The sequence below is a fragment of the Phyllostomus hastatus genome, unplaced genomic scaffold, assembly GCF_019186645.2.
Source record: "Phyllostomus hastatus isolate PE091 unplaced genomic scaffold, TTU_PhHast_1.1 phas_scaffold_78, whole genome shotgun sequence".
NCBI lineage: Eukaryota > Metazoa > Chordata > Mammalia > Chiroptera > Phyllostomidae > Phyllostomus > Phyllostomus hastatus.
In genome coordinates, this window is record NW_025334041.1 from 112,443,833 (window position 1) to 112,458,023 (window position 14,191).

Sequence of the window (14,191 nt, forward strand, 5' to 3'; positions counted from 1 at the left end):
TCAGCTTCACAGAGGCAAAAAAAAAAGTTTGCCTTCTTAGCATAATTAGATACCAATAATAAGGGGAAAATGTAACAAAAAATATATTTCTGTTTATAAGAAATAATGAGCTTAATCATTTGGGCAAACAGAGAATATTTAAGATGGAATTGGGATAGTGAAGCCAGATATGTTAAGATTTTAAAATGGAAGCAGAGGAATTTAGATTTATGCCCGGAAATAAAGAGCCATTAAACATTTTTTAACATGGCTGACTTCTCAAATTTGCTTTAGAGGACATTTTATTTATTTTTCTCCAGTAAGATAGGTCACTTTTTATTAGCAGAAACAGTATCACATTCATCTTTGTATTGTCCAACCCTTGTAACATAGTACAGTACTCCAGAAACAGGATGATGGAGATACAGAGATGTTGAGCCTAAAACAGGGAAGACCAAATCAACATGAAGGAGAATCCAGACTTGAGTAAATAAGTACCTTAAAAACAAAACAATCTCTTGAGCAAAAACCTTCACAAATACCGGCCCCGAAGAGCTCTGTGTAATTGACTCGAATCTGGCAATTGGTCCCTACTCATGGACAGCATAAGGTTAATGTCAGAAGATTAAAAAGATGAAAAGGAAAGGTAGTGATAATGGACAAGGGCAGTTGTAGGATCATATTGAGGACACGTTCTTTCCCCTCAGTGCTTAACTCGCCACAACTTGGAAAAATCATAATCTATGATGCTTTTTATTTTCTTTGCTTCTATTATTTTTCTAAGCTGTTTTTCTTTCTATGCCATGTATTCCATACAATTAATCTTGCAACTTTTCAGAACTTGCACCATCCTGGGATTGTAAACCTGGAATGTATGTTTGAAACCCCAGAACGAGTTTTTGTAGTAATGGAAAAGCTGCATGGAGATATGTTGGAAATGATTCTGTCCAGTGAGAAAAGTCGACTTCCAGAACGAATTACCAAATTCATGGTGACACAGGTATTTAACTCTTCTTTTAAAACCAGAGAATAATTTTTCTGACAATAAAAGATAACTGCTTAGTTTTTTATTTTAATTTTGACTTTATCCTATTTTAAAAGTTGTCTTTTATATTAACATTGTTTTCTCTTTATAATTTTTAAATTATAGTTGACAAAGTCTTATATTAGTTTCATGTGTACAGAGTAGTGATTAGACATTTGTATACTTATAAAGTGATCACCCTGGCAAGTTTATGCCCATGTGATACTTACTATACATAGTTGTTAGAATATTATTGACTGTCTTCCCTATGATGTACTTTATTTTTTATTAAATAGCATTATGTATATTTTACATTTTCATAATGTGGGAATTGTTAACCTTGAAGAATAGAATAACACTTTTAGTGGATGACCTGTAGTGGACTTTTCAAGTTACTGTGCCATTTAATGAGTCAGATTAGGGTTTAGGTATAACTTTTCCAGGCATTGAAAAAAATCTGTTTTCTTCTGTGACAGATACTTGTTGCTTTGAGGAATCTACACTTTAAGAATATTGTGCACTGTGATTTAAAACCAGAAAATGTGCTACTCGCATCAGCAGAGCCATTTCCTCAGGTGAGATATTCTCTAAACACCTTCAGTATCATTTTAAGTAGCTGACTGCATTACAAAAAACCTATGTAACAAAAGGGAGTGCTGTAGGTTCAAATATATAACCATTTTCCAGAAGTGGTTTCAGCCTGTTAACTGCCAGTGAGGATTAGTACCTGAATAGTTTGAATTCAGATTTTACTAATTGTATTGTTTATTTTCATTAAGGCTTTTTAGACTTAATCAGATCTCAAGGAATACCTCCTGCACATATTGTTCACAATTCACCTCTCTTTGTGGGTTGGGAATGAAGTGGGGGAGGGTAAACCTTGGTAGCTAGGTGCTCCTTGCTCAGGACAAATTCCCCACAAAATAAAGCAAACCGGAGGGTAACTTTGATTTTGGAGATAATAGATTTTGATATCTAGTGGGCAGTAAGGGAACTCCTTTTGCTCTTTAGAATGTTATATTTCAAACAGTTTCACCAAAACCAACATATGAATGACATTTCCCATCACCACCAGCACTCACATGTATATGAGGATATTGTGTGTACGCCTTATGCGTGATGCATTGATTTTACTCACTTAACTTTCATTTCACTGAAAGATGTTGATCTTGATCCAAATTTATTTCATAACCTAAAAATGGATCATAACCTGAAGTTTGAACAGTTTTCCTGAGGATATATGTTGTAGTACGTACGTTTTTCATTATTATGTCATTGATGAATCCTCCAAATAGCTAGAATATCTGTTGCCAAACTGTTGATGTACATTTAAACTATGTCCAACTAGACAAATGGCTGGAATAAAAGCAGCAAATGGCTATGTGTAAATTCAATTACTATTGTCTTTCAAAGAAAAAGTATTTTTAAAAATTACTACCCCTTTTTAAAGAAGAAATCATACTTTCTTTTATAATGCCTATATGATTAGAAGTGATTCCTTATCACTGTGAGGTCAAAAAGGATTCCCTAATAGTTGGTACAATGTTTTAAATAAAATGCTTCCATATCGCATCTCATTAGATCTTCAGAATAGTATGGGCAAAGGGTGCACAACCCTAGAGCTAAGGCTAAATCTCCAGCTTCGTGGCTTCCGCTTTAGCAATTCCCGTTGTTCCACTAAGAACAAAGGGAAAATACCATCATTTACCTGAAAGTCTTTTTTGCTCAAGTGCTAGCCATGGCCATACTTTGTTATTCAGTTGCCAAACTGCCAAGTCATCTTTATTAATATATTAGCTAAACTGTGGCTTTTAAGAAAAAAAATAAAAAGGATAGTTCATATTTCTTCATGGTCAATAGTCATGTTCTTCGAAGGCTCAAATAGAGAAGTGGCCAAATTCAATGACATAGAACAAATACCATCCTAAAAACATGTATGAAGGTCCATATCCCCCAAATAGTATCACTTGAATATGCCTTCATCTTTGCTGTCCCATCACTCTTTGCACCACTGGCTCAAACAGGCCACATCCCTGCTTTCATTTTATATTAATGCTTTTCTGAAGACATTTTGTGAATCAGGGCATTTCCTCTAAAAGGGCTTGGTATGTGCTTATTCAGCATGAATGCATCATTCATCACCAAAATCTGAACCTCCTACTAGAAAGCAGCAAGATAAGTGTTCTGAGCTTTGCCAGGCTTATCCCACTTCTGGAACTCTGTTCCCAGATGGACATGTTAGTGACATGACTACCTTCAGATACAACTTTAAAAATCTAAACATCTGGTTAGCAATAATTTGTTCCACAAGCATAGAAAAAACACTGTTATTCTTTTAAGCAAATCTCTTAAGTATATTTCAATTTCATTTATTTGCCAATTTATAGTATCCTTGGGAAGAGAGATTCTAAGATTAAGCAAAATAAAGGGTAAGTTTTTAAATATCATAACTTATTTTCATTCAATAAACATTTATTAAGTACTTTTATGTGCCCAGGCACTGTGAGTCCACTGAGAATTCAAAAATGAAACATTATTCTTGTTCACAGATGATGGAAAAATAATCTTAAACTCCAAATGATAAGAAATCAGCATTCTCCATTTCATGAAAAAACTTTGAACACTTACAATACCATTCTGGTATTTGACATTCTGGAAGCTAGAATCCAAAAGTGGTTTTTTGAAAGATGCGCTGTTAGTAATGAATCATAGCTTATAAATGTATTTTACCATTTCCCTCTCCACAGCTATTTCACATTCATAATCAGTACAGTTGGCAAGTATGTTGAAATAACACTATCATATTTAGGGACAGGTATATGTAGGTAGATAGATATGCATATTTAATCATATAAAACTAACACTACCCTTTGAATTCCAGGTGAAGCTGTGTGACTTTGGTTTTGCACGCATCATTGGTGAAAAGTCATTCAGGAGGTCTGTGGTGGGAACACCAGCATACTTAGCCCCTGAAGTTCTCAGAAGCAAAGGTTACAACCGTTCTCTAGATATGTGGTCAGTGGGAGTCATTGTCTATGTGAGCCTCAGTGGCACGTTTCCCTTTAATGAAGATGAAGATATAAATGACCAAATCCAAAATGCTGCATTTATGTACCCACCTAATCCATGGAAAGAAATTTCTGGTGAAGGTAAAAAAAAAAGAAAAAATTTAGCTCTGTGCCTTTTAGTCTAAAAATCTTTGTGATCCTCCATCAGCCTTTTTTTTTGACTTCTCTTTTTTATATCTCCTATTCATCTTCCAAATTCAATTTAGTTAGCAATTTTTTAGCACTTTTCTCGGTTCCCAGGCATAGCACTAATCCAGGCCCCAACTGGCTCATTTTGAAAACACTAAAATCTCTGAACTGTCCTTCCCAGTCACCACTGGGAAATGCCTCTTCAGGAAACACTACTTTCATGTTGCTGGCCTCCCTCTAACCACGCTGCAGCTGTGTCTGTGATTCGGCCCGGGCTTGCTTCTAGCCCATCTCCCACTACTCCCCTATACAGGCCTGGCTGTGTCTCCTCTTCTGCATTATTTTCTGCATTTTGCTGAGGCCTTCCCCTGCCTATAGCCCCTCCTCCCCACTACTGTAATCCTGCCATTTTAGGGACCCCTCAACTGTGGATCATCTACCAGGCTCTTCCCTGAACCCCTCCTCTAACCTGTATAAGATCTACTTTGGCTACTCGTTGGGCATATTTTTTCCTTAAATATTCTGTTGTATCTTTTCATAATCACTTTTTGTATCTTCAGAACTACACTGTAAGCTCCTTGAAAGGAGACCTCTAGCTCAGGTTCTTTATATGTGGAATGAGCTTCATAGTTAATAGACACTCACCAGTTTGTTTTCAGCTCTCCTGTGGACCCCTACTGGAAAGCTTTATACATTTATTTTTCCTGCCTGATGAAGGCTTTTGAGTTTTCTATCCCTGGTTCTGTGTCCAGCAGCAATGACCTGGTTGGCCCTCTTTAGTTTACTGATATGGATAGGAAGAGTATACATGTCAAGCATATCTAGCAGTCCCATAGAATTTAGTAGAACCACTGCTGGGGGAATATCCCCACCTGGATTTAGCCAACCCTTGAACAGGGGGTCTTTTTTGTTATTCCCCAAATATCCAACCAAAGCAGAATGATTGTCCATTAGTATGGGAAAGGTTTAAGGAGCAGCATGTGAAGACCGCAGCAGGCTCATTTGGTAATGAGCCGCGCTGACTGAACAAGTGCGTGGGAGGGCTTAGGGGTATCCCCAAGCGTCTCAGAGCTCCTGCAGCAGTGTGGTCTGTAGGCCTCTCACATCACAAAGGCTTGGTGAGGTTATAAAGTCCTCTGACTCTGTCCCCGAGATTCAGATTCACCAGTTGGAATGATGTTTTAAATAAATGCATTTTAAATAAATACCTCAAGTGATTCATTCCAATGCACATGGTAGGCCACTGTTTAAAGTGGAACAATGAATACAGGTTTGAAAGTGTTTAGACTGAAGAGAAATCCATAATTAAATTCTTATGGAAAAGCTTTGCTAGTTTAGTGGCATGTAGAAGAGAAATAGAACTAGTGTTTGCCACTTAGTTCTTCCTACGTCCAGGCCTTCTCAGTATTTCAGTTGTATCACTACATAAAGCCAGAGGCAGAGTGTAGTTGTATGGCTGCTTTGGTTTTGCAGTTGGTCCATTTATCCAAATAATTGGATAAACTATATGTCAAGATCTCACCAAATACAGAACACCATGAACTTGTTAAGACCTGTTGAGTATGTAACTCAAAACCTAATAACCCTAACCTTAACCTTAAACCTATCCCTGTCTCCTACCCTAACCATAATCCTAACCCTAAACCTAATTTAAAATCAAACCCTAATCTCAAATCTAACTCAGACCCTAATATTAATACTAATCATTCAACCCTAAAACTAACTCTAAAAATTATCCTAACTCAAAACCAATTCCTAAAGGTCATCTAGCCCTTTCCCTGTCCCCAACCTAAAACGTAATTTGAACCTAAACCATAATCTTACAGATAATTCTTACCCTAACCCTAGTGATAAACTCAACCCTCACCTTACCTAAACACTAAACCTAATCCTATGGCAAAACCTAACCCAATCCTAGCCCTTCCCTGAATACAATCTAACTGTAATTTAAAACCACACTGATTTAAAAGCCAATTCTAACCCTAACCTTAACTCAAACTTTAACCATAACTTTAGTCCTAAACCTAGATTGAACTCTTACCCTAATGCTAATGCTACTTTGAACCCAAACCTTAACCTCAAAGCTACTCTAACCCTAATGGTAACTCTAGTAATAAGCTCAAGCCTAACCCTGTGTCTAACCCTAATCCTAAATCTCTCCATAATCCTAGACCTAACCTTAACCCTAACCTCTACCCTAGCTCAAACTCTACACCCTACTCTAACTCTACCCCTTAACCTAATCATAATCCTTACCCTAATCCTAATTGATACCAGCACTCTAACCTTGAAGGTAAGTTTAACTATAACCCTAACAAAAAAAACCCCAACCCTGTTAAGTATGAACTTTTGATATTACCATATTTCACCATGTATAATGTGCTCCCGTGCATAATGGACACCCACGTTTTTGCTCATATTATACACAGGATTATTCCCATGGTATGTAGTCATTATACCCAGGTATAACACCCATCGTTATCTTTCCCTCAAAAAATTGGGCAAAAAAGTGTGCATTATACACGGCAAAATATGTTACCTCTTCAGTCTAACTCCATCTTTGGAGGCAAGGTAATGGCTTTGGCAACTTTTCTAGACCAAGCCAGGGACTAGAAAGCAGTAAGTTATTGAGGGGCGGGGGGGACAAAAAAACCTACAACACCCAAAAACCAAACCCAGCTTGTAATCAGACTCTGTTTTATTGTTCTTGAAATCAAGTTAATTGCTTTGCACCATGTGCTACGTACCATTAAAAGCCCTTTACATGTATTAGGTTAATGCCATCTTCTCAACAACCTTATTTTACAGATGAGGAAGCTAAGGCAGATTATATAGTAACTGATCCCCCATCACAGAGTAGGAGGAAGAATGACTTCAGACCAGCCATGCTGGCTCCAGTCTGTACTTTTTTTTTCCCCTGAGCTTTTAAAAAAATTCATTGGGACCCATTGGTTAATAAAATTATATAGGTTTCATGTGTACATTTCTATATTACATCATGTCTATATTGTGTGTTCACCATCCAAAAAGTCTAGTCTCCTTTTGTCACCATTATCCCACTTTTACCGTCTTCTACCTCCCTCTACCACCTCCACCCCCTTTTCCTCCGGTAATCACTGTATGGTCTGTTTGCTGTGAGTTTGGTTTTTTGTTGTTGTTTTTTTTGTTTGTTTGTTTGTTTTTTTTTACTTAATCCCTTCCCGTTTCACCCAGCACTGCCCCCTCCGCCCAACATCGGTCATTCTATTCTCTTGATCTGAGTCTGTTTCTATTTTACTTTGTTAGAGTGCACATATAGGTGAAACTATATGGTATTCTTTTTCTCTGACTTGCTTGTTTCATTTAGCATAATATCTAGGTCCATGCATGCTGTGGCAAAAGGTAAGATTTCCTTTGTTTTTACTGCCAGGTAGTATTCTATTGTATGAACACACTACAGCTTTTTTCATCCACTCATCTACTGATGGGCACTTGGGCTGTTTCCAAATCTTAACTATTGTAAACATAACTGCAGTGAATATAGGGGTGCTTGCTGGGTCATAAGACAGTCCTGTATTTAATTTACTCCATACTGTTTTCCACAGTGGTTACTATTTTCCACAATCGCTGCACCAGTCTGCATTCCCACCAACAGTGTACAAGGGTTCCCTTTTCTCCACATCCTTGTCAACACTGGCTATTTGTGTATTTATTGATGGTAGCCATTTTGACAAGTGTGAGGTGATAAGATTTTAATGTGCATTTCTGATTAGTGACATTGATTATTTTTTCATGTTTATTGGCCATCTGTATGTCCTCTTTGGTGAAGTGTATTGAGGTCCTTTGACCATTTTTTAATTGGATTGTTTAGGTTTTTTGGTGGAGCTTTTTGAGTTCTTTATACATTTGGATACTAACCCTATCAGATGTACAAGGTCTGTCCAGAAGTTATCCAGCCATGTATTATGAAAAAGAAAGACATTTCTTGAAAAAGATACAAGAAACATTGTACATAGGACAGTGCTGCCTCAGTCCCCTTCAGAGTAGGCATCTTGGGACCTCACACAGTTCTCCCAGTCACCATCAGCTGCCCCATCATCTTTTCCTGAATTTCATCAATGGTCTGAAATCTCTTCCCTTTCAAAGGTGATTTTAGTTTTGGGAAAAGCCAGAAGTCACAGGGTGCCAAATCTGGGCTGTTGGGGGGTGAGTCACCTGGGTGATTAGGTGTTTCACCAAAAACCTCTCCACGAGACATCACACATGAGCGAGCGTGTTGTTGTGATGAAGCTGCCCATCACCAGTTGCTCATAGCTGCGGCCTTCGGAATCATCTGAATAATTTCTGTGGAGAAATGTTCAAGCCCAATGCAAAATTTGGTACAGACCCATTGCTGTACTCACTCAGTCACTTTGAAGTGACGGCCACACAGTACACGTGCTCACTCAGTGGGCATCTCCTCCCCTTACTGACTAGCACAGTGAAGTCATCATTGTTCACTCGTGTGCATTGCAGTCCAGTCTCCTTGGCTGCCAGGTTACATCCATGTCGAGCACCCTGTTCTTATATTAACAGTGGTTGGACTTTTCCCAGACAGACCTTATGTTATTGGTGAATGTGGTCTCCCATTGTGGGGTTGTCTTTTCATTTTGTTAGTTTCCTATGCTGTGCAAAATCTTTTTAGTTTGAAGTAGTCTCACTTGTTCATTTTTTCTTTCATTTCCTTTGCCCAGGGAGATATATTGCAAAAAATGTTGCTATGAGAATTGTCTTGAGATTTTATTGCTGTGTCTTCTGAAGTTTTTATGGTTTCGAGACTTATCTTTCAGTGTTCAGTCCATTTTTAGTTATTCTTACTTATGGTATGGTCTGGTTTCATTTTTTCACACTTATCTGTCCAATTTTCTCAACACCATTTATTGAATAGACTGTCTTTACCCCATTGTTCTTTCCTTTGTCAGATATGGGTTTGTTTCTGGGCTCCCTATTTTGTTCCTTTGATCTGTGTGTCTGTTTTTATGCCAGTACCATGCTGTTTCAGTTACTAGGACCTTGTAGTGCAGTTTCCTATCAGGTAGTGTGGTACCTCCAACTTTGTTCTTTCTCCTGGTTGCTGAGAACTATTTGGGGTCTTCTGTGTTTCCATATAAATTTTTGGAATATTTGTCCTAGTTCTGTGAAACACCCCATTGGTATTTTGATAGGAATTGTGCTGAATCTATAGATTACTCTTGGGTAGTATGGACATTTTAATAATGTTACTTCTTCCTATCAGAGTCTATACTTCTAATCTGTATCTGTATTGCCTCCTTAATAAAACAAATACACTGTAAATTCAGTTAACATTTATGGATCCACCAGGATGTAGCTTCAAGGCCAAGTCCTTGAGGGAAAAAATCCATAACCCTTTATTTCTATGGATTGGAGTGCAGAGTCGCAGGTCTGAGGTGCTTCGTATGCCCAAATTCATGTATCTAAATTTGTCTTTCCCTTAGCAATTGATTTGATAAACAACCTACTTCAAGTGAAGATGAGAAAACGTTACAGTGTGGACAAATCTCTTAGTCATCCCTGGCTACAGGTAAAAAAATCTGTCTCTCTCTTTGGCAATCCTCATTTGAACAGATCGATTTCTTTTACCTAATGAAATCACCCTAAGATCAACAGAGTCTACACTTAGAGTAACATAATTGATCTTTAGTGATTAGTTTGTACTGTGCCTGAGTCTCTGGAAGTTTTGCAGTATATCATTGAAGTGCAGGCCTGACAGGCAGTTAAACTCCCAGGAACTAAAAGCAATGAATTTGCCTTTTGTAGGGCTTTGTGTGTTCATCTCACCTTTTTGTAAGATGAACGTAACATGTTATTTTGTCAAATATATTTTACTTTTAAAATGTCCACCAAAAGGTTTACATTTGCATTGAAAAGGTTGGAAATGCCACTTCAAACATTTGGCTTAAATCCTCCAAAAGTTATTGTGTATATTGGTAAAAAGTTACCCCTAAACTTCAATGTAAAGAGAAAAGCTGTAGAACTATTTTAAAGGGAGTGAGGGGGTAGGATTAACTTCAAAAAAATGCAATCATATTCTCAGGGATTATTAAATTAATCTGAAAATAGATTCTAGCTAAGCACTTTCACCTATTAGAAGGAATAAGTTGTAGGCCTCTCGAAATATAGAACAAAATGTTTAAGTGATTGCTATTAGCTACCTCAGAAGCCTGAGACAGTATTTTTTAAATTTTAGAAACTAGGTAATTTCTTCATAGAGACTCAATTTGAAAACATATTTATCTTTAACATTGATAATTTAAAATATTACAAATGGAACTTACAGCAAGTACTCATTAGTAGGGGTTTGTCAATTACATGACTAGAGTGCTAAGCAAAAAATAAGGGTTGACAGGATTGTTTCTTTTATGGTTCATAACCACTTCATTTGTTTTCTAGGACTACCAGACTTGGCTTGACCTTCGAGAATTTGAAACTCGCATTGGAGAACGTTACATTACACATGAAAGTGATGATGCCCGCTGGGAAATACATGCATACACACACAACCTTGAATACCCAAAGCACTTCATCATGGCTCCCAATCCAGACGATATGGAAGAAGATCCTTAATTATCAATGACCTAAGAACTTTAGTAAGGAAGTATTTCATTTTATGGGCTGATATTTTGTTGCACAACTGTTGTTGGAGGTCGTCATTTGCAAGGATGCAAAGACATGAGGAAATACGATAAGGAATCAGTGACACCAATACTGTAGTTCATAATAAGTAGGTACAAGAGTGGAAAGTAATAAAAACACATAATGGAACCAAGATGAAGCTTTTCATAAATTTTATAGCATAAGAAATAACTGGTTTTTGTATTTTTTCCTAATCCTTCACTTTAGTACAATAGTGGCACTTTTATCTTCCCTTTCCTGTTCTTATATTATTTTCAAAAAAGTACAAAAAGGCAAGCTAGAATCCAGTTATTACATAGCTTGACCAAATCATATGAAAGTTATAAGGTTGATTACTGAACAGGTTTGCATTTAAGTGATGTCAGGCTGCCAGCATGCAGTTTTCTGTAAGGATTTTAAACATTTGTTTAACTGACCATACAGGGATTGAGGGGATTTTACCAGATACCTACAAAAGTAGTGCTGGACTTTTTTACCTTTTTCTTTTTTTTTTAGGTCAGTCAAGACTCCAAAACAGTGATCCCTAACCTTTTTAGAGTTGAAACTCTGAATATCCTCTCTACAACGTAAAAATTAAGTTGTCACCTTCTGTATGTTACAAAATAGCCTCCAAGACAATTTGGGACAACTGACGTTACAAACTGGGAGTAGGAACTGCTGGTCTGAGTGTTGAGTTACTATGTACAATACAGAGTCTGGCACAAATAATGCCCCCTTTTTATTACACAATAATCTTTTATTACAAAATCATAAGCATGTAATTGTGTGACATAATATCACACTCAAGCACACCATATGGCATTTTAGGTGAAATATTCAAATTGCTGTCATGTAAGACATTCATATGCCCTCATATGCCCTACCAGCCACCCTCAATGGTATTACTTCTGCTGGACCCTGTATATCTTCTCATAGCTCAACTTATGTTCCCACTAACACCATTGTGCTGCCCCAGCTGGGTTCCAGCATTCAATGGGTGTAGACCTAAACTGTACTTATACAATTTATATTTATACAGGGTTGACTAATCTGAGGGAGGAAATTAATAAGGCCAGTGCAGGGTCAGTTAAAACTATAGGACAGAATAGCAAATAGTGTCCTTTTTTCATCCCTCAGCTTAATGAAAGGCTTTACAGATAGGTGGAATGTTATTAATTTTTTATAAGTATATTTTATTGATGATGTTATTACAGTTGTCCCATTTTTTTATCCCCTTTATCCCCCTCCCCCATGAATCTCCCCCCTACCTCCTGCCATGGAATGTCTTTAAATCAGCTATTTTAAGCACTTTGAGTTGAGCATGAAACACTTATAAGGGTAGGGCTATATTCTCAGGAGAGCAAATGACAGACTAAATACTCGGCAACATTGCAGCTCCAGTAGCCAGCTAAAGAAATTGTTTTCTACTCAGATATAATACGTAACTCAAGAGGTTAAACTTTGTCATACTTTTTTAAAAGTTACTAATAGTTTCCTCCCCCCAAAGAAGTTTAATATCTGGGACTTACAAAATCTAACCGCTTTTTGTTTAACTTTTTCCCCTCCCAAAAAGAGCAAAAGATTTGGAATCAGAAGATCTGGGTTTAAGTCTTGTAAGTCTTGGCTCCTTTTGCTAGCTTCACAGGTCTGGCCAGGTGACAGTTTGTCTGAGCCTCGAGTTCCTCGAACTGTAAAATGAAGATCGTAATACTTGCCTCTGCCTTTTTCATTGTTTGAAGATTAGATATATATGAACAGAGTCAATAAACTAAAAACTATAAATTTAACTATTACTGCCCACTGAATTAGAGGCAGCAAAGAAGATTGGTCATATATGAACAAAGACTTAGAGCCATTTGAGATCTCTGAAGCTACTCCCTTAACCTAGGACTGAAAACATACTGGAGAGAATAGCAGGAAACACACAGTGTTCCCTAGTTCTGAGCTCTTTAGTTACCTTATCCTCACAACTGCCATGGGCTATGTGGCATAAGGAACCCCATCTCACAGTAAGTGAACTGAGGAACAGGGAGATAAACTAGCTGCTGAAGGTCACACAGTATTTGAACCCAAACAGTGTGGCTCTGGAGTCCCTCTGTCTCCAGGAGACATTCCACGTCTCTCAGTATTTCATTCTCATACATGAGTTTTACAAGTCTAGTTACTTCTGCAAAACTTTTTAGAAACGTGGTTTCCCTAGGATAGAAGATGATGTCCCCAAATTTCTGCTAAGTCTGTTTGTATCAACGTGCTGAAATGGCGTTAATTCTGAGTCACTAGGCACTCTGTTTTGGTTTTACTGCATAAGGTAAAAATTAACTGGAATGGTGTTTGTTTGCTATACTTACACGAGTTATAATCAAATTTTACAAGCCATGAAGTTAATTGCACTCTTTCTGTTTTTGTTGTTAAATGCCTAAGAAGTTTCCTAAATTCATAAAGGCACTGTTAGATAATTTGGAGTTAAGTAATGACTCCAGATACTGTATAACCTCTGTAACCTTTTTTTTTGGTGTTGAAGCCGTGTTTATATAAGAAATAATTGTGAGAAACTTTTGATAATGTACAAAGTAGTCTATAATGACAATGTTCAGTACATTTTTATATTTTTTGTTACATCCCACTTTTTGTAAATACCCTCGAAGAAGCTTAATAATAAAATGTATTTCCATATCACCATGCTTTTCCATGTGAAAACCTCAGCCTGTCTCTCTAGTCAAGGTATCCAAAGAAAACTTTATTTGGTTGTATTATATTCTCAGGCCTTGGTAAGAGAACCATTTTGGAAATGGTATTTGTAAATGGAACTAATGCTATATTTAAGAACACTGATTTTTTTTAACTGCCTAAAATAAAAAACTACTCATTATTATAATTTTATATGCAATTTGAGGTAATTATCTGGAGGTCTTATTTCTTGGAATTAAAGTCTGGAATAATTATAAATTTCCAGGAGCTTCCATCAAATAATCCACTTCTGCCAGAGGACTTAAATAAGCTAAACACCTAATATCAAAGTAAATTTCCTAGGTTTTAAGCTATAAGGCATTGCCTGACTCTTCCCCCTTCATTATAAAAACTATTAAATAATTGAGAGGAGCAAACCAGGGGCATTTGCATCTTACAAAAATTGTCCCAAGACTTTGGGGAAACAATATGAAGTAGCATAAGGATGACTAGGGATGGCCCAAGGCTGGATAGCATCTGGAAAATGAGGCCTCCATCTTCCTTGACTTGAGAGTGAGATAGAGAACGCTGGTCCTGTTCTCAGCTAGGCAGAGAACCAACAAAAAGCAACAGTTCATCACTCTGCCAATGAACTTCCAATATAGTTATACCA

At 37.1% G+C, this 14,191-nt stretch overlaps 1 protein-coding gene across 2 annotated transcripts in view; it reads left to right on the forward strand.

The window, feature by feature from the left end:
• Positions 1-13,527, forward strand: part of PRKD3 (protein kinase D3) — a 66,790-nt gene extending 53,263 nt beyond the window's left edge. Inside the window, exons 15-20 of one of the 2 annotated variants that reach the window (XM_045827059.1) lie at positions 818-979; positions 1,480-1,578; positions 3,885-4,152; positions 9,675-9,760; positions 10,630-10,826; positions 11,368-13,527. In XM_045827059.1, coding sequence (XP_045683015.1) covers positions 818-979; positions 1,480-1,578; positions 3,885-4,152; positions 9,675-9,760; positions 10,630-10,803 — 789 coding nt within the window. In that variant the 3' untranslated portion in view covers positions 10,804-10,826; positions 11,368-13,527. Of the gene's footprint in view, positions 1-817; positions 980-1,479; positions 1,579-3,884; positions 4,153-9,674; positions 9,761-10,629 lie in introns of both variants that reach the window. The other variant, XM_045827058.1, reaches the window with a different exon arrangement.
• The last annotated feature ends 664 nt before the right edge of the window (positions 13,528-14,191 follow it).